The 26823-nt window shown below is 47.4% G+C and overlaps 1 protein-coding gene across 1 annotated transcript in view; it reads right to left on the bottom strand.

Annotated features, from left to right (window-relative positions):
• RAB11FIP5 (RAB11 family interacting protein 5) overlaps nucleotides 1–26823 on the bottom strand; it is a 308395-nt gene that overhangs the window by 135526 nt on the left and 146046 nt on the right. Inside the window, exons 2-3 of the mRNA XM_086960102.1 lie at nucleotides 12867–13324; nucleotides 1014–1740 (exon numbers count right to left, since the gene is read on the bottom strand). Of these exons, the coding sequence (XP_086816228.1) occupies nucleotides 1014–1740; nucleotides 12867–13324 (1185 nt within the window). The remainder of the gene's footprint in view (nucleotides 1–1013; nucleotides 1741–12866; nucleotides 13325–26823) is intronic.

The raw sequence follows: 26823 nt of genomic DNA, 5'->3' as shown, positions 1-26823 counted from the left end.
GGGGAAGGTGAACCGGTGTCCGGAACCAGCCAACATTCATGTCTCTCAGCCAAAGGAACAAAGGTCTTAAAATGAGGTAGAATTAGCCCCATAACCAAGGGAGGAGTGCATTTTCTTTAATGACGTGCAGACAGTTTGTCCTTTTACCAGGCCTAGCATTACTACAATTTGGCAACAGGGAGTGGCAACTATGCGATAAGTTGAACGTGTGAGAGTCTTCCTTTGGCATGCTTATCCGACTATCCCATTAACAGTCCCCAGTGACCAAAACAACTCACTCAATTTAGACTCATGACCACCCTCCCCACACAAAACGCCTAGATGTTTCAGCCCAAATGAATTATTGAAGATTGCAAATCCATATTTATGCATTTATTATTCATTATGAGTGTCCCTCTGCTGCATTACTTTGCGATGTGAAAATGCTACATACAAACATTTCTGCAAGCGACAAACACGGTAACCGGGATTATTTCCGCACAGTGATAAGTTGTACCGCAAAGTGGACAGCACTTTGCCTTCTATAATGAAATTATGCTTCCTAATGGCACTCGACGCAAACATTGCAGCATCCCTGCAAAAGACCACAGGGAATGGGAGGCAACAGTAATTAAAAGGCCACAACATGCGCTTTAAAACGACTCCTAATTAGTGGTGCAGGCGGCTTTGGATCAGCAAAGCGTAAGGTTAACAACCGTGTAGAATCTCGTTAAGCGTCCACCGAGGCTGGCCGGAACCATGTTCCCACAACATAGGGTCGATATTAGCAATGCGTAGTCAATTTAACCAATTAAAGGGAAGCTGAAAAGCTCTTAAGGTTACCGCTGCAGAGAGCCCCATTTCAAGAGGGTTTTAACCTACAAGTGAAGCCCAATTGTGACCATATGCAAACTAACTTACTCTTTGGAATACACTGAAAAACATCACCTTTAAAATCTGCAGGCAACAATTTGCAGTTTGGAAAGGAAAGAAGGTAACTGTTTGGTGCCAATTAAATACAATCAACTACTAACCTTGGTTTCTGAGTAGAATCTTTGGAGTCTTTTGAACCAAACCAGCTGCTCGACTTGCTACGTTCATCAGGGGTCACAGAGACTGGTGTTGAATTTGCCTGCATCGGCCCAGTCTTCACCACAAAGGTCTTGCTTCCCGGATCGCTTTTCCCACTTCCATGTTGAAAAAGGCCCACTTTTGGCTTCTTTTCCTCCTTTTTGGCTTCCTCATGAGACTTCTCCTTTGCCGCATCCACGGACATGGCGAATGGAGTGGCAATTTGCACAGGTTTGGCTTCTGGGCGGAAGTCTTCCATTTTGCCTTTGCTGTTGGAATGGTTGAGGGTGATCACTTTGGTGGAGACCTTGGACTCGTCATGTGCGGTCGGAGCTGGAGGGACAGGTTTCGACTCTTCTAGCTTTTCAAGGCTGTTACTCGATATTTTTAGGTGCGGTGAACGAGCAGCAACAGATATCGCATTGGCGAGCTCGTCTGGTTTTTTGGCGATATTCTGCATTGACCTGGACACAACCGATGGCTCGGCGATATGCAGATTGGTCTTTGGTGCTGGCTCTTCCGCGTACACGTGGCTTCCATTGACACACACAGAAGATTTGGATACAGGGCTGTTCTTTGGCTTCAGATTATTGACTGCCTTTGGCTCTGGTAATGTGCTGCTATTGAGCTGACCGACTTCGTCGCTGAAAGCCCGCTTGTGAGTCTGCCATGGGGAAGAAGCTGGGTTGTCTTAAAACAAAAATGAAAAACAAGACATTGGGGAACAGAAGGAAAAATAGTTATTTATATAGGCAAATCTATTATTTCCACAGACCACAAACAGTTTGTATAAGAATACTTTACATGTTAAAGCCAGCACAAAGCATATATAGTCCCTGATTGGCCTCTTGACATTAGACAATTAGTCAAAATGCCTTCCACCAATCAGAGCACCAGGCTGCATTTACTCCTCACTACTTCATTTTGTTATTTTTAAAATCAGGTCCCAATAGGATCAATCATTTACAGGTAATCAAACAATAAATGAAACCTTCAAATACAACCAAAGGCACAAGAACGTCTTCCCCTGGCAAGCACCAATAGCAATTCAGTCTTTAAGTGCATGGAGTACAGTTTACCCAAACGAGCGGCTTGCACCATAAAACGGGTTACTTTAAAATGCAATGCATGTATATACATGGCTGTGTCTCTGTGTACGTAAACACCTGCGGGCGTTCATCCTACTTCCACTCTCTCCATATAGGCTGTAGGACCATCCTGGATGCATAAAGACGTGGCTTCTTGCTTTAGTCTAAAATAAAAGCATCCATCTCTCGTAGGCACCCTGGCTGAAAGAAGAGCACGCAGGCATCTTTATGGCCACCCACCCATGCAGCTTTACACCCACCCACCTTTAAAACTAGTCAGGATGGCTAGGGTTTGTCTGCAAGCACTAAGATCACACTGCCCAGAACAAAGGAAGTATCCAGGGACGAGGACACTGTTGCAAAGCTGGTCTTCTAGACACCACCCACCTAGACTCGGTCCATCTGGAGGAGAGTGTCTGTCACAGGGGAGCTCTCTGGAGAGAATGACAATCGTGTCAAGTGCCCTTACTTGTGAGCCCATCAGGACAGGCTCAAACAGCACCCGGCTGTGGATGGGGTGCATCAACGGGTGCTACGGATCCAAATTTTAACACAAAAGGGGAGTTCGACTTAATTATGAGTGGCAAGTTATGAGCCTGGCCCAACAGGGCCATCTGAACACAAGAGGCCAGAAGACCCAAACTGCTCGTCCACCACCGGGCTCCAGCGGTACGAAAGCTCCTAAAGTGAAAAGCTGGATCCTTCTTAGGAAGATCCGATCAGAATGGAATTCCTAACATGTGGCGAGTCCAGAACAATGCGGATGAAAACCAGCTTCTTGAAAGTTGTATGGATGGACTTGGGCTTACCGGCCAAGAGAGACACTCCAAGTCAAACACCCCCCCTAAATCCCCCTTGAGCTGGCAGACTGCAGATTACTTAAGAAATTCCTGACGAGCAAGTGTTCGATATTAAAAGATAGATAATCGTTGCACAGACAAAGAAAGGGTTCACCTCGGTTCTAACATTTCAAAAAATCTTGAAACTGAGTTCAGGCCAAGATGAAAATCCATGGGGTGGCAGGTGTCTATCACCACAATCCACACATTTCAGATGAGGCACTCGTACGAGGAAAGGAAACCACCCGTCCGTAATATACGCTGGTCGTAGCCAACACCCGTAGGGACTGCTGACAAGACCCATGCAAAGATCACCATATTGAATGCCCTGTCGCATAACTAAGGGGTGAGGACCACCAGTCGTCGGTGGAGCCCAGTCTTAGGAGATAGAAGAAACGTTTGGTAGTCATCTACTAGTGCGTTCTCTGCTCACTTGAGGGGGCTTTTCACACCTGGCCTCACAGCTTCAAGCGCCTCGGACCACCCTTCATCTGGTTTTGTGATTCAGGCCGCGCCATTGCAATGCTCCGTGAAGGACACCGTAGAATTGGCTGCCAGTGATCAGGATGGAACGACCCCGCACTGGCACTCATTTGGTACGTCACCCTGTATGCACTGGACATTCTTATAAAGCACATCTGGACTACACAGTACGAGGGTGTTTATATCTAACCTATTTCCTGAAAATACACCGAGCTGCAGAGACCGAGTTAACCACATGAACCAGTGAAACGATAAGTCCAATGCAATTATAAATAGATCGAAAAATACAAAGATGGAGAACATAATTTGATTTAATTGAGCATTAGAGTAGGAGCTGGTGGAAGAGGTGGGTAGTAAGATACGTTTTGAAGGCTTGGAAGGTGAGCATCTTCCTGTAGTAGAAGGGTAGGAGCTCCAGGAAGTGGTGGCGGCAGCTTTGAAGGATTGCCTCCGACGACGAGTTCTTCTCACTTGATCTATTTCAAGTTGGACGGTGTTTCCCATTCAGAGGCATCTCAAGCCTGCAGAAACAGAAAGCAGCCTGAGATAAGGAAGACTGTAGCGGTGATGGCTTGGTAGGCCCGGGAAAGGGTTTGAATAGGATCTTCGCCATGATTTGGCCAGTGAAGCTCACACAGTGTTGATATGATCAAATTCTCACGAGATGGTGATGTGTCTGGCTGTGAATGGAGCATGGCTTTGAGAGGTGCAATAGTTTACAAGGATAGCCAGCAAGGACAGAATTTTACAAATCCAGTCTAGAGATCACAAATGCCTCAACAACTGTTTTCTAAATGGGTTAAGTGTGAAAAGGTGCCTTATCATTCGACGGTAAGATGCTCGATCTTCAAGTTTCCAGGATAAATCAGGAACATTTACTCCTGTGAGAGGAGGATGAAATCATTGGTCTGGAGATTTACCACAAGGAAAGTTTTTAGGACCATTTCTGCAGCCATTCAAGGGAGGCCGGTACAAACAATGACGAGGCTACGAGCTATTGAAGACTTTGGGTGTAACTGAGTGGCATTTGCAAATTGGTCGACAAATGTATGAATCCTCGAGCATCGGTCTCAGGGCTCCATGGACAAGCAGAACAGAGCAGGGGCTTGAATCAAAGCCTGTGGAACATGGCAGTGGACGGACAATTGAGCGCTAGGTTGGATCACTGTAATTTAGTTTGTGTGGCGTTTTTTTCAGTATGAAGTTATTTCACCAATCGTTTAAGAGTTGGGAGTGGGATTCGAATTGGTACTTACAAGTGTGTACCTCACACATTTGCAAAGAATCCGAACTGTTGAGCTCTGGGCGCTCTGCGGATAAGCCAAGGATTGGATGACCATGTATTCTGAACCCCTTTCTAACCTAATGACACACTGCGAAACTAGCGATGCGTTCAGCCTCAACTCCAGATTTCTCGAACGGTGGACATTCTATGCGCCTGGAAGCAACTCACCCAGGCAAGATTAAGGAAAACATGTTAAAATACAAACAGGAACTAAATAGCCGACATGGACTAACTTAACGTTTTTTACCTTTGTTGTTCAGAAATTAATCACTGGTTTTGCCATTAGAGTTAAGGACTTGAATGTAGGGCCTGACAGGGACCCTTTTCAATGCCCAGATTTCATTACTACTGGGTGGGACCCGGTCCACATAAAGACCTGGTCGCAACTTTTGACTGTTTTTTGTTTGCAATGGTTTTGTCTAAGAAATGGGTTTTTATTATTGTGCACGTTTACAGAGTATAGGGTTAATTTTGTCTGGCAAGATGTTTTATATGTGTCTTGCTTTGTACTGGATAAGATGGAAGGAGGGCTCTATCCTTACCTTGTTTGCAGTTGTGTGTGGACACAGACTGTGGGTTTCAGTTAATGTTGCATGATCTCCTTGTGTAATCAGGGTGTTGACTCATCTTCTGTTTTGCTGTGTCATACATATGTATGTGCGGTCTGTCTGCCCTTATATCGCACTCTGTATCTAAAATGCAGTATGTGTTGTGAGTCCGCGTGATGTAGTGACTGTTCTGTGTGGTCATCCGCTGAGAAGATGCCAGGGTGGAGTAGAAAGTCACCATTGACCTTGTTATTTTTAGGTTTAAACAGATATTTTCCAGTATACACAATGAGCTTTGGGTCTGCCTCTTTCAACCATTGGATTTTATTTACCCAGCCTCTTTCAGCCAATGGCATGAGACTTTCACCCACACCCTGGCTCAGCCCAGAAGAGGGGTTCCTCTCTCACCCAATGCTACCGGCTGTTCGGATGTGTCCTTCAGTCTTTAATAGAGTGCCTGCACTGCAGTGCATGGGGGACTATCCTACAGCCTCTTGCCTGTTCCTTTGGCTGCTCCTTGTGGTTAATACACACATACGCATGTTTGTCTTTACATGAGTTTCTATACAAAACAAAGTCCTACTGATTTTGGCAAGGATTGTTTTTGTACAGTGCTAGGTCAACTGGAAGAACGCTTCACAGCGCTTTAAAAGGTGGCATTACAGAATCTGGGTAAAAGGGTAAGCAGCCGAGATAAAATTTAAGTATAGGATGAACCAATTGGCAGAAGAGTAAAGTCAAACCTGTTGGAAAGACCATTACCAAAGGTCAGTAACTTCTTACCCTTATGGCTACTTCTATCCACACAGACTCCTAACTTTGTGAATCCTTAACATATCAAAGCCCCTTCAAGGAGGGGAGTCTGAGTAGTGGACATACCTCAGAAAGTCTTAGAGACCTAAAGCTGGCAAAATGACCCTCCCTGCGGACTTACAAATCAATACAGAAGTGCCCAATGACTGTATGGACAGATGTCCATCGAGGCGCGTGGCAAACGTCGAGAACAGAACACTCCAAGCTTGGGCTGTAGTCGCAGCTTTCACCCTGGTAGAGAAGTCCTTTGTGGCAAAGGATTAACAGTTTGATGGACAGGACAATCCTTCCAGATTAATCCTGTACTTCTTAGCCCTGTTCATATATACAGTGGGGTCAAAGGGCGTAGCCTCTCCTCCATTGATGGATGAAGTTGGGGCAAGAAGGCAGAAACTGATGTACTTCCCCACATGGAAATGTGATCACTTTCAGGAAAAATGGCCCTAAGCACCAGCTTGTCAGGGAAAAGTGTAATAAACAAAAGATGAACCAATAGCGCCCTACGCTCAACCAAGGGGAAGCTCAGAAGTGACTGCAATAATAACAAGCACTGGCGTTGCCAATAGGTCTCGCAGTAGGAAAGTTGGAGCTATTACAATTGCAAATAACAATGCCTTTTATTTTTGTTTTCATTTTAAAAACATAAAGGGCTTTGTCATTTACAAAACCAATAGCTCCAACTTTCCTACTGCGAGACCTATTGTGCACTGCACAGTGTGGGTGAAAGTGGCACTGCGTGGGTGTGAGTGGCTTTGAGTGAGTGGCGTTGCGTGGGTGAGTGGCATTGCGTGGGTGAGTGGCATTGCGTGGGTGAGTGGCGTTGCGTGGGTGTGTGGCGTTGCGTGGGTGTGTGGCGTTGCGTGGGTGTGTGGTGCTGTGTGGGTGTGAGTGGCGTTGCGTGTGTGAGTGGCGTTGCGTGGTAGAGTGGCGTTGCGTGGTTGAGTGGCGTTGCGTGGTTGAGTGGCGTTGCGTGGTAGAGTGGCGTTGCGTGGTAGAGTGGCGTTGCGTGGTTGAGTGGCGTTGCGTGGTTGAGTGGCGTTGCGTGGTTGAGTGGCGTTGCGTGGTTGAGTGGCGTTGCGTGGTTGAGTGGCGTTGCGTGGTTGAGTGGCGTTGCGTGGTTGAGTGGCGTTGCGTGGGTGAGTGGCGTTGCGTGGGTGAGTGGCGTTGCGTGGGTGAGTGGCGTTGCGTGGGTGAGTGGCGTTGCGTGGGTGAGTGGCGTTGCGTGGGTGAGTGGCGTTGCGTGGGTGAGTGGCGTTGCGTGGGTGAGTGTGGTGCTGTGTGGGTGTGAGTGGCGTTGCGTGTGTGAGTGGCGTTGCATGTGTGAGTGGCGTTGCATGTGTGAGTGGCGTTGCATGTGTGAGTGGCGTTGCATGTGTGAGTGGCGTTGCATGTGTGAGTGGCGTTGCATGTGTGAGTGGCGTTGCATGTGTGAGTGGCGTTGCGTGGTTGAGTGGCGTTGCGTGGTTGAGTGGCGTTGCGTGGTTGAGTGGCGTTGCGTGGTTGAGTGGCGTTGCGTGGTTGAGTGGCGTTGCATGGTTGAGTGGCGTTGCGTGGTTGAGTGGCGTTGAGTGGCGTTGCGTGGTTGAGTGGCGTTGCGTGGGTGAGTGGCGTTGCGTGGGTGAGTGGCGTTGCGTGGGTGAGTGGCGTTGCGTGGGTGAGTGGCGTTGCGTGGGTGAGTGGCGTTGCGTGGGTGAGTGGCGTTGCATGTGTGAGTGGCGTTGCATGTGTGAGTGGCGTTGCATGTGTGAGTGGCGTTGCATGTGTGAGTGGTGTTGCGTGGATGAGTGGCGTTGCAGATCGAAAGGAGGAATTGATTGCATGTGCATCTAGAGGGTTGAAGGATTCGGAGAAAGACTATTCAGACATTGAGCGAGAAGCTTTTGGGCATTTCCTGGACATTGAACAAGTTCAAGAATTTGTGTGGGGAGTGACCGTTCTAGTTTGATCTGACCACAAACCTTTAAGGGAGACATTAAAATAACAAACAACCAGTGCTTGTTTTCTCTGCTGGTGCCTAACCGTGTTATGGCTGCTGGTACTTGGAATGTGCATCCTCGTAAATCTTCAAGGTTAACCTTGCTAAGGGGAGCGAGGCCTATCAAACTTGGCTGCTAATGACGATACATTCCAGAGCTCCTGGCGAAGGTGAGGCATGCTTGGAAAAGAGCCGTAATTGATGGGCGTGGATTCAAGAAGCCTACAGCCGGCCTGTGTTGCGGCCTTCCAGGCAGGGATGCTGGGGCGTGTGTTCAGTGTTAGCTGGACTTGGAGCGCTGCCAGACATGGGTGTTTTGATATGTTCAGCGTCTTCTTGGTGGACGCGTGGGCCAGTTTGACGTCTTCTGAATCACCCGTGATCAAAGTGATGTAAAGCCCTCAAGGCTGCTGCGATTTCCTCTGTGGGTTTTGCAGAAATTATGCTTCACTGTTTTTTTTGTCGATTTCAATGATAGTCTCAGATGACAAACTATCCCAGTGATTGGTTAAACGCGAACCCGTTCGATACAAATCTCACATTTCATGTTGATGACACCGCAAGCTGACAATAGTGATGTCGGCGGGCAGGGGAGGGGGCCGAGAGGGGAGAGCTGGCGACAGGGGAGGGGGCCGAGAGGGGAGAGCTGGCGATGAGGGTGTGAAGCAGAATGAAGACATTTCGTAGGAAGGTTGTAAATTGAGGCTGATTACAGGCAGGGAAACTAAAGTACGGCCGGCCATGTGCTTCTGCATCTTTGTAGTGCACAGTTTATTTGTTTGCCTGCAGTGGTCACTATTCTAAAAGATGGAGGGAAGGCAAGGCAGAGAAGGGGAGGGGGGAGGAGAAATGCGACACGGCGGGCATGGGAGGGGGCAGAGCGGCAATGAGGGTGTGAAGCAGCAGGGGCCTGGGGGAAGCTGGCTGGGGAAGGGGAGGAGAAAGGAACAGATGTCCGTGAGGTGTGGGAGGAGTGCCTGATGCCGGATGGGGGCGGATGTCCGTGAGGTGTGGGAGGAGTGCCTGATGCCGGATGGGGGCGGGAGAGCCTGGGAATGCGAGAGGCTGGGCTTGCATGCGATGCGCGTGCATGTACACGGGAACTGCATGAAAACCGTGGGGCTGAAAGCCCTTTGGTTTCACAATGTTTTCGCCACTTGAATTCTCGCTCCGCTCGATGAGCTTGCGCACATCGATAGGTCGCGAGACCTAAAAACAGATTACGGTCATAAAGTACTGGTATAAAGAAGGGCAAAGGCAGCACACATCAGAAAAATTAGTACCACATAGAAGTCCCACTGTGGTTTGATAAAGGGAGCATTTGGAAACATGTAAAAGCCCTTCTAAGAAAAACACCTCGACAGACGATTTAAATAGCGAGATCTGATCAAGCAAATAATGCAAGGCCCATAACTGCGGCCGCACCAAAGCCTTGCAGGGCTGAAGGCAACAGAAAAGAACTTCAGACAATATCACCTGTAGGAGACAAGGGGACAGTCAACCCATGTGCTCACACGAGTGAGCACATCTAGTCCAAAGGCATGAAGATTTCACCTTGGTGGAAGGATGGCAGACCGTGGACATCCACCACTCATGATGGGAGGTTTAAGTCTCTCAACTGAAGCCAGTCAAGCTTCACACATGAAGCTATGCCGTGGTTTCTCACAGGGGAATACCAGGACGGGTTCCCTAAGCAAGCGCCGGGACGCTTACAGGCAGCTGTGCGCTTTACAAGTCCAGCACATTTACATTTACATTTACATTGTGGAGGTTCAGATAGCCCTCTGCTTGCTGCTCGGACCATAGGTTCTCCCGAAGAAGAAGTCGAAGTGGAGACCAGACCGTCCGAGTCTAACCCAGGGCTACTAGAATAAGTTGTGCTCATGAGCCGCAGGGGCAGAGGGGCAGATGCGTGCAGGAGGCAGGAGTCCCAAAGAAGCCTGAACACGTCTCCTATGGATCTGAGCGGGACACGTTTTCAAATATCAAATGGTCTATCAAGGGCATGACCCCCCCACACTGTGCGAAGATACTCTGTGCTCCTTCCAGAAGCAGGTGCCACTCATGGTCAGCAAGACAACTCCTGCTGAGTTCATCTGCTTAGATGTTGAAAAGACCCCGGCTAGGAAACAGCCCGTCGTGAAGACCTTGGGAAGTACCAGCAAGCGCCACAGTCTCAAAGCCTTCGAAGAGAAAACACAGGACCCCACTCCACCCAGATGTTCCAATACTGCACAGCTTTCAAGTTACTCATTACTACATAAATTGACCTGCTTTTGAGGGACACAAAGGCTCCGACAGTCAAATAGCAAGCGGCTCCTGTAGAAGTAGCCTATGGAGCTCCTCGACCAGAGATTACACCTCTGATATCCACACAATGTCCAACTGACCTCCCCAACTGAGCGATGATGCCTCAGTCAATGCCAACTTCTGACGGGGTGGAAGAACGACCTTACGCACATCAGATTAGTGTCCGACATCCACCACAAAGAGGCTTTTCCAACGTTGGGCCTACTGCAGTCTCTGGTTCCACTGAAGGGCTAACGTGCCAGTGGGTGTAAGGCGCCAGCAAGGTTCATGCTACCAGACCAAGGACCCTCCGCATCCTGATCGGTGGAGCAGCAGCTCTTGCCTGAAACGGAGACCACAGCCTGAATGGCCCAGACTCGCTGTGGAGGTGGAAAATCGATCCAGTAAACTACGTCCAGGAGGGCCCCAATGAAGGGAAGTTTCCGGAAGGGAATAGATTGGATTTGAACTCTCAGATTGACAAAATGGCTATTGCAGCGAGCTCGCCTCAAGTAGGGTTTGTATCACATGCACAATATTGTTATTATTCACACTGAAGATTTCAATAGAGGAATATGTGCAGTCGTGATCTGCAAAGTTAGGCCGCAGCCTCTTCTGAGAAACAAATTCAGCAACTGGAGGTCTAGACTCAACCAGAGCCCCGCATTCTTCTTGGGGACTACGAAACACAGAGTGGCTTCCCACTGCCCCCCTCTGCTTTGTGCAGGATTTTAATTGCACCCTTGGAGAGAAACAGCAGAAGCTCCCTGGAAAGGATGCAGAATGATCTGTGGAATATTCGGTGTAAATTGTGGAAACTGCGGTGGGGTTTCCAGAAGCGAAGGGCATAACCAACCTGGACAATTTGTATAACCCCTTCGTCAAATATGATCACCGGCCAGCCGAGTAATCAAAGATGGATTCAGGCTCTAACTGGGCGCAGTTGACCACTCATGGGTGAGCTAAAGGAATTGGTAGGGTTTGCCGGGAGAAGAGTAGGGAACTGGAGTTGCTGCTACACCCTGTCGCTTAGCATTTTATCTACCCCCAAAATCAAAAAAATCTGTGCGCGCTTGGATCGTCTGCAAAGGCGGATTGAAGGCCCCACCCCTAGATTAGCCCTCGAAATGCTTGTACTGTTGGTAAAAAAGGCAGGCTTGGGGAAGCTCATGTGTGCTCTGCTATCCTTAAAACATTCTAAGGCCAAATCTTTTGCCAAAAAGTCTAGGTTAGTCAAAAGACATTTTCATCAAGGAAGCTTGGACATCCCCAGAAGAGTGCGTCCAGGTGTGGCATCGGATATTGGTCCCCGTGGGATGGGCAACTGAGTCAGTGGTGCCTAGACCAGAAGGTAAGGCTGGTCTGGTGGCATCCTGACCGTGAACTGTTTGAGCAGGAGCTCTGAAGATGCTCTGGCGGGTCAAGCACAACTACTAACGCCATGTCCTAAAGAAGGTGGCCGTGGTGGGCCAGAAGCATTCAAAGGCAAAGTGCTAGCCCCGGGGAAAAAACTTTCCTGCCCATCACACCCATATGTTTATATTCCGTCTTGTGGAGTTACTGTGTTGAGCGGTGGTGTGTAACATGTGTAGTACATGCATGGTGGGCAATGATGCCAGAGTAATGAAGGCCAGGGGGGGGGGGGGCTCTTTGTACACCCCAGGGTTAGCCCACACACATAAGGGAGGTACTGTTATTTTCCCAGACAGTTTAAGTTTATTACTAACATTTCTGGAGGGAGGAGGTTCAGTAACTAAAATGTGGATAGTAGAGACAGGCCTCCTTTAGAAATCAGATCAGGCCTTTTGCTCTGCAAGGAGAGGCTGGTTAGTCTTCCTGGAGGCAGTTTGGTAGTAGGGGCAGGACTGCAGACTGTTGTACAAGTTGCATGCGCTTTAGGCGTGGCCCGGGCTTTGTTTTTCCACAATTAAACTTTCAGTTTATTGACAAAATCTGGGTGCAGGCATCTTGCACCTCAGTCTCTGTTGTGGGTGCTTCAGGCTGATTAGCGGGGGTGGGGGGGGCGGACTACCGTGATTCGAGAAGCACCACTCTATACAAAGGCTGTGCCTGGGGGGGGCAATCTGAGAAGGAAACTTGCAAAGAGAACCACCCCAATAGGTTCTAAACATGCAGACAGGGGGAAAGTAAGAATGTTTTTGGATTTCCCAATTATCCACTTGAGAACTTAGAAGCATCACAACGGCAGACTTAGTCCTCCAACTAAAGGGCGGCTCATACCCAAATATTGGCCCTTTCATCATTAACTTCTTAAACTGCTGATTCAGGGAGAAGTGTAGGCAAATTCCTAGATTCATTTGAAAACTCAACTGCATGCAGGACCCAGGTTGTGCAAACATGTTGCCAATACAGAAAGACGACTGACTTTGTATGACACAGATAAACAGAAAAGGACAAATATGCTGTACAAATACAAACACAAATGTAACGCATGTCAGTGTTATGTATAAGGCTTCTTCCTTCAAATGTCCTTACCATAGCCATCAGAGGACAGGTTCCTATGAGCAGGTTTTTTGGTTACCTCGGAAACCACAATGCTGACGTCTGCGTTGTTGGCGCCACCAGTGGATGAGATGGAGTTGCTTGATTTAATCGAACTGTTGGAAGCGGTGAGGGAGGACTTGCGAAGCTTTCCCTTTAGAAAGAAGCCCTTGGACTTGGGTTTCTTCTCGTTGACATCTCTTTGGAAGTCTTCGTCATCACTGTCCAGCCTCCCCACATTACTGGGCACGATGGCCGATGCCGACTCCATGTTGTCGTACTTCTTGCCTTTCATTTTATCCTTGAGTTTCCCGAAGGGGTTGCGAGACTTCTCCTTGACTGATAGGTTGAACATGCTGGCGGACATGTTGTTGCGGGTAAACTTGATGGTCACTTGAATCTCTCCTCTCTCTTTCTCCTTTGTACCCGGCTTCGACTGGAGTTTGTACCACCTAAAAACAAAGTTGAAATAATGAGCGAAGGTGAACAGATTTATCAACCCCACCTTAAACTCCACCGACAATGCAATCTGTGGCCAAGCATTTTCCCTCCTCATCTTGCACTGAATTAATATCAGATTAAGTAATTACTAGCAAAATATCTGGGCTACTTAGAGCTCTACTCTTCCTCTACTGCTTTGATTCGGTAATGAGTCCTCTCAGGGTGACGGCAAAGTAGTGCAAATTAGGTAGGGATCCAAAAAGGAGTGAAGGAGATGCTGGGGAAAAAAAGCAAGTAAAAAAAAAGGTACAAATAAAGCCAGTTGCATTATCTTTAGTTCTCGAGTGACAACAAGCCATTCTATATGGAACAAACTAAATTCTCACCATTGCCTTTTCTAACATTTCTATAATGTCAAGTTTAAAAATAAACTTAAAAAAATTACCAACAGAATCGAGGTTCCCAGATATACACATTAAATTACTGACATTTCAAAGCTAATTCAGATGCTGGATTCTGAATCCGCAATATAAATGGTGTGGATGCCATAGGCACAGAGTGGATGTGCCTTAAATAAATTTAGGGTGAACCAAGCAGTCTTGATGGGATCGTGAATTTAGCAAATGGAGCGGTCTAAACCCTCTCAAAAATAAGTCTGACAGACCTTGTGTATAACAAGCTTCAAATTGAAATATTTAGGCAAGGCACTGCAAGTATACAAAGCTATGAAACAGGGGGCGGGGGGGGGGGGGGCGTAATAATGGCATTTGGAAGAACTTTAAGTTGAGTTGGCATAGCCGGGGAAAGTTTGGGAATTCCCTCCATCTCCCCAATCCGTGCAACAGCGGGTCAGCCGAAGGGATTTGGGTTTCCCTGCTATCATATCAATAGCAGCGGGGATGAGCAATGGCGGCCAAGGTAATTTCCGTTCAGTTTCCAGAAGCCCCACCCTCGAATTTCTGGGGGTGCCAAAAGGTAAATGAGTGTAGAGCCCCCCTCACCACCCACAGAAAGGTTTACTCCAATGAGGAACTTTTCACCTCTCTCCCCAAGGTAGGACAGTAAATGTTTATCCCTAGACCCCATCGGTATCAAGGACGATCAAACCACGCACTTTCAAGGTTGTAAGGCTTCGCTAAGTTTCAATAAGAAGCCGAACCCATTGACAAACGCCACCAGCCTGGAGCTAAACTCCAAACACGACAACATCCGCTGCACATTGGACAATGCATGGTTTTTAATTAGAAATGAAGTAGAATTCGCTGATTTTCTACACAGTCACAGAATAGACCTGGCATTTGAAACTGAAACTTGGTCAGACACCACATCAGGACCAGACATGATGAGCCATTCCCTCAGGATACTCCCTACTTAGAAAAGACCATCAAAATAAGAGAGGAGGGGGCTTAGCGGTTGTGCACCGCAAAAATAGAGCTGTCTTTTCTTACTAATTCTTGTCCCAGATTGTGTAGGTCTTTCATTTAAAATGGACATCTCAAAAATTATATATATTATCAAGACCGTATCAGGCCGAAACGTGTTAGGGCGATTGCGGTGGTGTGAGCAATAAACACTTCATGCACAAAGATTTGGGTTCATGTTCCGTCTTTTTCCATGAGAATGAAAGTTACGAAGAACGGTGTTTGAGATATATATATATATATAGATATATATATCTTTTAACAGTGTACTTTACTCGCACCTCATCTCTCCATATGTTCCATCACAGTCTCTAAGGTCCTCTGGTCTCCACTTGGCTATAGTACTGCGTTTCAAGAGGTCTAGGATTGGCGGCCGCTCTTTTAGAGTGCTTGCTGCCAAGTTATGGAACTCCCTTCCTGTCCATATCGGTGCGATTGACGGGCCTCTGTCATTCAGGAAGGCTGTGAAAACTTTCCTTTTTCCTCTAGACCCCTAGTGTTGTTGTGTTTTGAGTTCCTGCTATTGCCTGGTTTTTTTTTGTTCGGTTAGCGCCAGGACGCCCCTTTGCTGGGGCATCTGTGCGCTCTACAAATCCGGCTAACATAACAACATAACATAACTTCCCTATCACCCACCAGGCAGAAGGCCACCTCTGAGCAAACTATCTGCTCAATATTAGAACCCTACCCTGTATTGACTGATATTACTGTTCTCAATGACTTTAATTTCCACTTTCAAATTTCTGACGACAAAGACACGGAACATTTAATAGACACTATGGTCAGCATGAGTCCAGCCCAACCAGTTCTGGAACTCACTCACAAAGCCGGCCATACCCTGGATGGTATTTTCTCTAACCCAGCTCTCTCAGCAACGGCCATACTTCTGGTCAGACCACAAGGCTGTCATGTTAAATTTACAACTCATCAACATATCAATGCACACACAACAAACCTAAGCCTGGCACAAGTTTGAACCGTCACAGCTCAATTGGGTCTTGGTCAACACCCTTCCCGATGTGCTGGAGGACTTGGAACACACTACCACTAATTACACCAACTGGTTACAATCTGCAGTGGACCAATTGGTGCCCCCAAAATCATTTAACTGCCACAGAGCTAAAGCAAAACCCACTTGGTTTTCAGGTAAACTCCGACAACAAAAAACAAATCTGTCGCAAACAGGAGCGCACATAGCATGAAAAATATAATCCTAACGAAAAACAAAAATACAAACATGTCCTAGTGTATAGAAAAATGATTCAGGAAGAAAAATCTTTATATTTCCCGTAAAAAATTAAGTCTACCAAAAATTCTGCTACAACTTATTCAAACAATTGGCTCCCTTACTAATCTTAACAGTACCAATGTGCCGATCAGCAATCAATCGTTCTGTAATGACTTGTCAGAAGGTTTTCAAAATAAAGTAGCAGAAGTCTACAATGAGTTTGCCTCAAACAGGGATGCCAGTTGAAATTCTAGTGAAGATATCGTCACCTCTGACTTGTAATACTTTGACTAATTTCTTCCCCTCACACCAGAACAAGCCAGCAAGCTATTTGACTTAGTTCAAACCGGATCACCCTCTGATTCCTGCCCCCCCCCAGCAACAATACAGATGGCTCCAAAGACTGCAGTGTCCAACCTCTCAAAGATCTTTAACCCCTTCCGTGCTTCGCGAATTCCGCTGCGGTGCTGAAGGTTCTAAAGAACCTATGGACTCATGACGGAACGGTTCCATCATGAGCACAGGCCAACCGACGCTCATGACGGAACCGTTCCGTCATGAGCGCCGAAGGGGTTAATGTGGTGTTGAAGGTGGGATCTTTTCCAAAAATCTGGAAAGTTGCGTCCATTATATCCCTTGGAAGAAAAAAAGTTTTTAAAACACACACTCAACACCCCTTGAGACCAACAGCGATCGCCCAATATCTCGCCTCCGAAAACCCAGCCAAAGTGGTGGAGAAGGCAATAAACAGGGAAATGGTCTCCTTGAAGACCAACCTTCTCTTAGACTCTGCCCAATTTGGTTTTAGAGGCGGGCATAGTACGGAGACAGCCCTAATTGTCCCCACAGAAGAAATCAGAGCTTGCATTGATCCGGGAGGGAAAGCAGCTCTGATCCTTCTGGACTTAGCAGCATTCGATACGGTCAACCATCAGGTCCTACTTAACTGCTTAAACAGCATCGGTATAAAAGACACTGCATTGGCCACACCCACATCATTCCTCTCAGATCGAGAACAATCTGTATCCTTTAAATGGCTTTGTTTCCACCGCTTTCTCCCTGCCTTGCGGTGTACCACAGGGGTCATCATTAAGCTTGACGCTCTTTAATATATACGTCACACCCCTTGTAATTATGATCAGATCCTTCGGCTTCTCTTTGGTGTCCTATGCAGATGACACAAATCATTGTTTCAATCTCTAGTGATTTGCAGGAAACAGCAGCAAGATTTCACACATGCATGTTAGAAACGGCAAGACGGATGAAGTAAAATTAGCTGGAGTTAAACTCCGGCAAGATAGAGATTTTGCTTTTCGGCAATGATCTTGCCTTCTGATCCCCCACATGGTGTGCGCAGAACTTAGGGACCCTTCGGACCTGTCGAGAGGGTCAGAAACCTGGGCCTCCTATTCAACAATAAATTGACTTTCCGAGCACAGGTGAAACCACTCACTTCATCCGCCTTCAGCACCGCAAGAACATTATTAAAAAATACTCCTTTTATCCCCATGAACTCCAAAAACAGTGATTGTTGCACTGCAATGCTGTCTATCTCAATATGAAACAAAGTCTGCTAAGAAAGCTGCAGCCTTCAGAATGCAGCCACTTGGGTTCTGCTAGAAATTCCAAAGTTCCAGTCAGCCTCCCAAATTCCAAAGTTCCAGTCAGCCTCCCAGGCTGTACACAAACTCCACTGGCTGCCTACAAAAAAAGTATCCCATTTAAAGCCCTCTAATTCGCCTACAAGGCCCTGCATGGCTCAGCCCCTGAATATTTTAAATAGAATCTTCAAAGGTAAAAGAAAAAAGGCTAAGACAGTGGAACGCTATAGGACACAGCACCGGACCCACTATCCCTTTTTGTTATGTCTATGTACTGGGGTTACTCAAATTTCTGTGTACACACAGTCAACGCATCCACTGCCACAATGCAATCCAATACAGGAATGTCACAATTAAAACAAAAGCAAAGGTGCACCACAATACAAGGACAAATATTCAATCTGTGTCCAAATGTGTATGCTTCAGAAGTTCTTTTATTTAGACAGGGTTAAAACAACGATATTGATAAGTTAAACAGCTGACTCGTTTCGTCCATACACAGACTTCTTCAGGGCTGTCAGTTGAACAGATATATTCATATAATTATTTTTTTAAAAGGGCATTTGACTGAAACACCAATTATAAGACTATCAACACAAACCTACTAAATGACATGTATGACAATAGACCACTATATACAGCCATCCACATCAATAAAACATATATACATAAACACAACATCTATTGCCAAAAAGCAATACTATTCATAACATAACCAGTGTACATAACAGACCATGCTCATCAAAGGGCCTTTCTTTCCCTTCTTTTCACCTCTACTCTATTATACTCTACTTTCAGTAGACCATCGTGCAAGGTTTCAGGAAAGCCCTAAACACCTGGCTCTTTACTATTCAATCTTAGCTCAGCCTACACAACCTCTTTTTCTCAACTTGTAACACTGCTAGCTCCACAACTCTTCAGCGCCAAGACGCCTTATGGCGTTCGCAGGCTTTCCAAAAAAATTAATATAAGAAAAGAGGGGAGTGGCAGGTTCTACCAGACAATTTGCTTTTTTATCAGCATCTTGTTTTTAGCTTAAATTAAAATCTAATTTGTAAGCTTCCTAGTGGCAACCCTTGGGCATCCCTAATTAAGAACAAGTATAAGTGCGAATGGGCAGCCGACACCTATGCCACTCATCTTTGGTCTGTATTTGATGCTTCACGAGATCAAGACCAACCATCCAAAGCATGGCCTGATACAGGCTGCTGTACTAGAAAGTTACACTGGTATGATCGGATGCACCACAGATTATCCGCATGCAACAAATACTGGTGTGGACGGTGCAAATTTACACCTAGAAGGGTAAGGACTGGGAGCATTTGTGTACAATTACATAAATCACTCACACAACTCGCAAGTGCAGTGCATTTTTTATTTGCGGTTTAATTCAGCCAGGTACGATCCATAATGTGGATGTTTCCAAACGCAGGCAGTCCATTTTATACAAGCCAAGTGCTCAGAGCTTTTCCATATATTGATCATACGTCTCTTGGTAAAGTGGAGGTGCTCTCTATAAAGGCAGACAGTTCCATAACGGTTCTCGACTCTCCAGGTCTCGACTCTCCAGGTCGTCAAATCTACGTTCTGGCCATGTGAGGACAACGTTGGCGCAAACACTGGGCTATGCACTGGCAATGTAAACTGCTGTAGTCAGGTATTTATATTAACCACGATGTTATGTGATCTAGATGGACTGTGTGCGAACTCACTCGCCGAGGAATATCCCGGCACAATACTAACCACTGAAGATATTAGTATTGTTTATTTATTTAGAGTTTAAATAGCACAAGGCCCAAGGGTATCAAAGCGCTGTACATTGTTGTAAGGGGAAGGGATTTTCTTTCTTTCACTCTGTCCCAAGCCACTTTGGGTGAGGATAGGACTTGCGTTACTCAAGCAGTCCGTATTGCGCATGTGGATACCCTAGCTGACCCTCCCAGGATCTCCTATGACCGATTGGTCAGGTATGATCATGACAGAAGACATCCTAGAGAAAATCCGTTAAATAAGATCATTTGGACGTCATTATTGAAGGCAGAGAATGAAGGGTTTGCCCGTGTTTCTGGAGGCAGCGAGTTCCGAATTCTAGTGGCCGACACTGAGAAGGTGCGGTCAGAGGTCTTTTTTCTAAATCTTGGAGGTTCTAGCAGGAGGCAGCTAGCACTCCTAAGGGCGCGGCTGCCTCCTGATGTCTTGAGCTTCTGTGCCAAATATACAGGTTTTTCAAGGTGAATGGCGCTGTGGGTCAAGCAGGCTATATTAATTGGATTCTGGCTTCAAAAGGGAGCATGTGTAGAGATTTGAGCGAGGGAGTGATGTATCTGAAACGCTTCATTCTTCTATTCAATCTTACAACCTTGAGGGTTGCGAGAGAGGCGCTGTCCTTGCTTTCGGCAAGCCGGTTAAGGTAGCCCTCCTGTACTCTAGTTTGTACTGTCAGTGCGCCACCCGATGGCAGTCTTCTGGCGGGGTCAAGGAGTCCCATGGACCTCTCCATATGCCCCATTGCATGAAGGTGCAGTCACTCGCTGTCCCTGCCTGCAAGGGGATCTCTCTCCCCTCTTGAAAGTGCAGGCGGGTTGCGCCTGTACAGTGAAACATGGAGCGCCTGTGAATGAGCTGATCCACATTTCACGTGAATGTGCGGCCCTGGGGGCATCAAGAGTTTGCGGATACCATGGGGGCAGCGCATTCAGTGTGATACGGAGTCGTTTCCCTGTTTGCACCTGGCGGACCTGCGTAAAGGTGCGCCGTGGTGCAAACAGAAAAGGAGTGCCCAGTAAAATACCCAGTAAAGATAGAATTTGGTAAAGCAGCTTAAGGAAAACCTTCTATGTTTTTGTTCCCAGAGATCGACCAGTCACGAGGAGAAACCAAAACAGGTGAAATGCTAGGAAACAAGTTTAATTAGAGCAGCATTCGAAATTAGCAGCACTGCAGGTAGCCGGGCAGGATCCACGCATTTCACATTTATTTGGGTTGATGGGTGCGCAGGACACTGCAGGAAGCGACAGTGGTCCTACCTCCAGAGGCTGTGAGATTCACACCGTACTTTATAGCTGTATCATTAATGAGTGAAGGAGGTGATCAAGCTCAAGCAACCTGTTAACTTCACCTGCCTTAGGACCGCGCCACAAGGAGCAAATTAAGGGTATATTTTTGTTTTCAGAACTGGCCTAAAAACCCAATTCAGCGGTTTATCCTTGTGGAATAAAAAAAATTCATGAATAAAAAATACAGACAGGGTCTTTGGGTCAGCCCTCTTCCTCCATTGGTCTGGTCAACCATCACTCACATTCTGCTTCCGCCCACCACAGCATACAGCCCGGGATAAAAGGTAAGCTCACTTCAGCCATGTGTCCTGGTGCACTAAGTGAAAGCCTTTGCATGGGATCACGTGCCTACAAAGAAGCACACCTCGGTGACAGAGATGCTAGGCCAATATTTGTTTCACAAAGATTTCTATTTTCCATTCTCTCCTTTTCTCCTCCATTCATGTGTAGTTAAACTAGGTCTTAAGGTTACAGTATTAAAGCCAACAATACGGTTTCTTTGCACAAATAAGAATAAACCTCTTGTGATGTGCATTAAACAAAAAAAAAAGGGTTTCTATACATTTTCTAAATAAGCCTGCCTTCTAGGAAGCACATGTACTGTTAAAAAGATAGGCAAATGTTCATTTTTTTACTTAAAATTTATATTGCAGCATTTGGCAACTACGTTTAGGTGATGAGTTTTTTTTTTTTTTTGCAGCAAATGCTTGTAAGATAAAATATTTCGGAGACGCACTGAACCGGCTTGCTAAAGAGAACTATTACCTTTCCCAATGCTAGTCTTCCTTGGAACCTTCAAATACAGCTCATTCAGACTAATTTTTTTCTCTCCTCCGAATATAAACCAAGGTCTTCAGGGGGTATAGTAGATAGAGGCTGTGCCCCTCCCTTTGTCTGCACCCCCCAGTAAATGTGCTGGTTAATGTCCTCTGGAGTGTGATAAGCAGCTGAGGTTAGGACCAATGAGGATGTGACAAAAGCACATCTTAGGTGAGATGATGTGGCGTAACAACCAGCGCTGCCGACTTTGGAACTGGGAATTGGCTCAACATCCCGTGATTCTGGGCAAATCGCGTAATCTCCTTGTGCGTACACAAAAAAAAAATGCGTCCTTGTGAATTGTAACTCGTGGTCATATAAAGCGCTTCAATACCTTTGGGTAAAGTTTGTGCGATAAAACTAAAAAAAAAAAGCCATTGGTGAGCAGTTAAGTGTAGCCAGGGCTGTGCAGAGTGTGGCAGGGACTCGGTTGCAGAGTCTGTGTGTGTGGGTGTTTGTCATTATTACACATAGTTACTGAGAATAAATTACAAGTATTTACTAGGCCTGCGGAGTCCCACAATATTACAGGCTCCATCCTGCTGTTGCAGGTATCAGGCAATGAGCTCAATGGTTTAGCAACAAAACACTTAGATTCACCACTGGCGATTGAAAACGCTGAAGCACACCACACAATGCAGGTCCCAGACACTACCCAGGATACGACCCAAATAAACCCCAAAGTGTCTGGACTGGGCAGCCAGAGGACACCGAGCACAGGGACGTTAGCGGGAGGCTGGGGACAGTACACAACTAACAGTGAACCATCGCAGAATGTGTGTTCCTACACATGGATAAGACCTGTCCTGAGAGACAGTTAAATGGAAACACCACACGCAACAACACTGGCACAATGCACAAGAACAAGGCGCGCAACACCCATTGGACTCACCGGGCTTCAGCCCCCCTCTGTCGTGTGTGGCAGCCCGGGATGAGACAGATCCCGGGCACACACAGAGCCGCACCCGAACGTTTCACAGGTCTTTAAAAGACCATTTGAATGTTAATTAGGCCTTGCAGTCGTTTCACCCCTTCTAAGCCCCTGCAGCTCCACTCTGCCTACTGATTAAAGGTTCAGCCCCCCCCACCCCCCCAAAATTTGGCTCTAGTTGCGCCTCTGACAAGAACTTCCTAGAAACAGGAGGATTGTGGACAGGAGGAGGCTGTTGACAAAGGTCCCGGCCCATGAGATCCTAACAAAATAACACCACACACCAAACCAACCTGCTGAACCTATAACAGTACAACATTACCACATGGCCACATCCGCTGTGTGAAAGGGCTGCCAAGATGAGGACTTAAAACATCACAAGGGTGTTAGAGAGGTCCACCCAGGCCCTGATGGCACCTCCATGGCAGAACCTGGCTAGGAAGAGGGCTGAGGGAGCAGAAACCCTACCATGAAACACCCTGTGGAGATGGTCTGCAGCAGGCAACTCACAACCACCGCCAGCACAGGATAAACCCTCACCATCCAAGGAATATCACCCATGGTCATGTTCAAAAGTGCCACCGATGTTCAACCCATCCCTGGCCCATCCCATGACCATAGTGAGGGGCTTCAGTCTCTTACTCCATGAAGCACCAAGAGGCCAAATACTGAAAATGCCAAATCCGGGTCAGGCACCCACAGGCATGTTACAGGAAACAAATGATGGACGGAATGCTGACAATGCTCCAAGTCAAGAGATCTGGGTTAAATCCATCATTCTTTAGCCCACTCTGCCACCCCAGTTCAGACACGGCCATATGCAAGTCAGTCTTGACCCTGTGCCTCATGGGAACAGTCCAGCTCGAACTGCCAAGCCGTGTCTTTCCTGGACCGGAAGCAAGCATCCAAGGACCGGCTTCTGGCTATCACCCTTTATCAGCCCGGCTAGCTTGACTCCAGCGGCGTGGAGAGCACGGGACCCACGTCTGGGCATACCCATCCCAGTTAAGGCGAAAAGTGTTACAGGCCTGTTCGCTGATGCCCAGACTATGGAGGAAAGCAGAGGTCATTTACACACCTGTGGAAAAGCACGCACACAGGAGGCAAGAACATAGGTAGGTAAGATGGAGTGGCAATGTGGATCCCATCAAAGGCATGCCAAGGTGATCTATTCTGCAAAAACGGCATTCTCCAGCTACAACTCTGAATATCGTGAACGGAACTTTGAAGGTTTAAACCCCTGAAGAGGTCAGTTAAAGGGGGGGAGGTAGAGGGAGTCAAGACGGGGACACAAAGATGAGAACATGGGCTTTACACCACTGAAATCAAGACTCAAATAAACATGGGCATGGATGGGCGAGTGAAGGAAGCCGCACAACACTGCAAACTGGAGGGGGGCTGGGCGGAGCATTGAAAAAGCACAGTAGATTCAACCGGCCTACCTCCGGCAGCGCGCGCTCCTTGGTCTATCTACTTTATAAAGCAACATCTTTTGCAAAAATATTAACTCAAATCAAAGGGCTGCTGGGAGAAACCCTCCCCCATTCAGCACTCCCTGGGATCACGTGCACGCTCAGTGCTGAGCAGCTCCCTGCAATCAGGTGCACGCTCCGTGCTGCGCAACGCTCCCTAAAATCACGTGCACGCTACGTGCTAACCAACGCTCCCTGCAATCACGTACACGCTCCGTGCTGAGCAGCTCCCTGCAATCACGTGCACGCTCCGTGCTGCGCAACGCTCCCTGCAATCACGTGCACGCTCCGTGCGGAGCAGCTCCCTGCAGTGCAAACACGTGCACGCTCCGTGCTAACCAACGCTCCCTGCAAACACGTGCACGATCTGTGCTAACCAACGCTCCCTGCAAACACGTGCACGCTCCGTGCAAACCGACGCTCCCTGCAAACACGTGCACGCTCCGTGCAAACCGACGCTCCCTGCAAACACGTGCACGCTCCGTGCAAACCGACGCTCCCTGCAAACACGTGCACGATCTGTGCTAACCAACGCTCCCTGCAAACACGTGCACTCTCCGTGCTGCGCAACGCTCCCTGCAAACACGTGCACGCTCCGTGCTGCGCAACGCTCCCTGCAAACACGTGCACGCTCCGTGCTAACCGACGCTCCCTGCAAACACGTGCACTCTCCGTGCTGCGCAACGCTCCCTGCAAACACGTGCACGCTCCGTGCAAACCGACGCTCCCTGCAAACACGTGCACGCTCCGTGCAAACCGACGCTCCCTGCAAACACGTGCACGCTCCGTGCTAACCAACGCTGTGCAATCACCTGCATGCTCCGTAGAGCTCCCTGCAATAAAGCGCCCAGCACTCACTCCTGTAATCGCGCGCAGGCTACGTAGTGCGCAGCGTTCCCGGATATCACGCACCACCAGTACTACAATGTAATCACGTGTACGCCCCGTGGTGCGCGTGCGCAGCGAGGGCGGGGCCTGCCCGGGACCGAGGTCCGAAAGAGAGAGAAGGCTTGAGGTCGCTGCACGCGGCATCAATTTCTTCATTTTTAAATAGTTCATAGAAAACAAACATTCGTTAAGGATTATTCATGGCATACATGCGCTCTCCTCTTTGGCCACTTGGACAGGTTTGGATTTAATCACTCGGCCCATGTTTGGTAAAGATCTGTAAAAACAGAGCTTGCATCTTTGTCCGTTACCTTCTTTTTCATTTTGCTCTCTAGGTTTTGTTTTCTTCTTCACTCTGGAACACTCAGCACCACTGTAAGAAATTAAACATTGCATACGTTGGGCTGATCTACTTATGTCTCATTAATTCATGTCTCAGTGACAGTTTTGAAATTTATTACAATCCTTGCAGCTAAGCAATATTTGTTGTAAATTCCCTAAATCCACTAGGTACATCTTTTTCCTATACAGATTATTGCCCCGGGTTCAAGTTTGGTTTATGCAGGCTCGCCCCGTTTTTGAAAAATGCCCTCTGAGAGCGCATGCCGCAGGAGCAGGGAACGGGCAGCCACAGAGCGGTCTTTGCGGGCCTTCAACAGTAGCCATAACCTAAAAGAGAAACATTCTGATTGGCTGCCAACTCTTAGCGTTCTACTCCGGTTGCTAATTTACGGTAATAACTATAATCAAAGAGGTCCACCTCAAAAAGGGGGGCTGTTTGTATGTATCCTGGTGTTTCTGGAATACACACATTTGTTTAAAATACCCCTCACACACCAAAAGGGCCCTTGGTGTCATGCTTCATCATCGGGGTCTTCCCGCCCGGCTGCCGGACCACGGAGGCCACGGACGGAGGAGGAAGCACATAGAGGCTGGGAGTTGACTGGACCCCCCCAATACCCCTCCATCTACTGTTGGCCCATGAGGCACTGTTCCTCATCATAATAAGCATACTACATAAGTATCTTGTTAGTAAGGGTTGTGTGTTAGAATATTAACTGTATATCCATACACATAGTTCCCTTAACCTTCACTTTTTTGTAAATACACTCATTGTGGCGACTTTCTAGTGAGTGACAGGGGGATCATTAACCCCGGTCCTGACGAAGGGGCATGGAGCCCCGAAACATGTCGACCCACATAGGAAAGTAAGCACATAACCCCGCTTATCCTTTCCGACTTCACTTTTTTTTAATAATACCAGCCAGTGTTTATTAAATAATTTTTGTATCACTAGGCCAGGTATTTTTTAATATCACCTCCCTATCACTCCTGACCTCACTGACACTCACTCCATTTCACTCACATAGCACCCACATTAAAAAGGTGCTCCAGCGTAGTCGCTTGTCGCAGCACTGCCCCGTCCGGCAGCCGGGCGGGAAGACCCCGATGATGAAGCATGACACCAAGGGCCCTTTTGGTGTGTGAGGGGTATTTTAAACAAATGTGTGTATTCCAGAAACACCAGGATACATACAAACAGCCCCCCTTTTTGAGGTGGACCTCTTTGATTATAGTTATTTGTGCATGAGGAGGACGTGTCCACCTCAGTGCCACGCGGCACTACCTCTTCCTCCCCCTTGTTGATTTCCTGACTAATTTACGGTAATGGCATCTGAAGTCTGCTCCGATGAAGGAATCTTTCTGGACAAACGTCAGCCCGAAACATCCATGCAGGAGTCCGCCCTATTCTAACCCAGTACTTCGAATTAGAAGGCAGGAGGAGTTCCAATGCTTGGAAGACAACTGCTGAATATGAACATAACCAGTCAAAACTGGGTTACTGGTCTCCACCGAGCCATCCCGGCAACTGATGTTCGAGCTTCAGCAGCTCTGATACTCCAGGTGTCATGTGCTTATCTAGGTTCCTGATCGATACTGTGACCTTATGCCCCTATTCGGCTATAAAGCCCTTTATTCCCTATATTGGCATAACCGTTCAAGTGCGATTTTCTGAAAAGTCATCTCTGGCCTCACACGAGCAGAGCCACAGAGCCACATTCCAGCATGACTCTCTGCTACTTCCTTTGCGAC

The sequence above is a fragment of the Lissotriton vulgaris genome, chromosome 3_1 (genome assembly GCF_964263255.1).
Source record: "Lissotriton vulgaris chromosome 3_1, aLisVul1.2, whole genome shotgun sequence".
NCBI lineage: Eukaryota > Metazoa > Chordata > Amphibia > Caudata > Salamandridae > Lissotriton > Lissotriton vulgaris.
The sequence above is the reverse complement of the archived record's forward strand: the minus strand, read 5'-3'. Positions and strand labels throughout refer to the sequence as shown.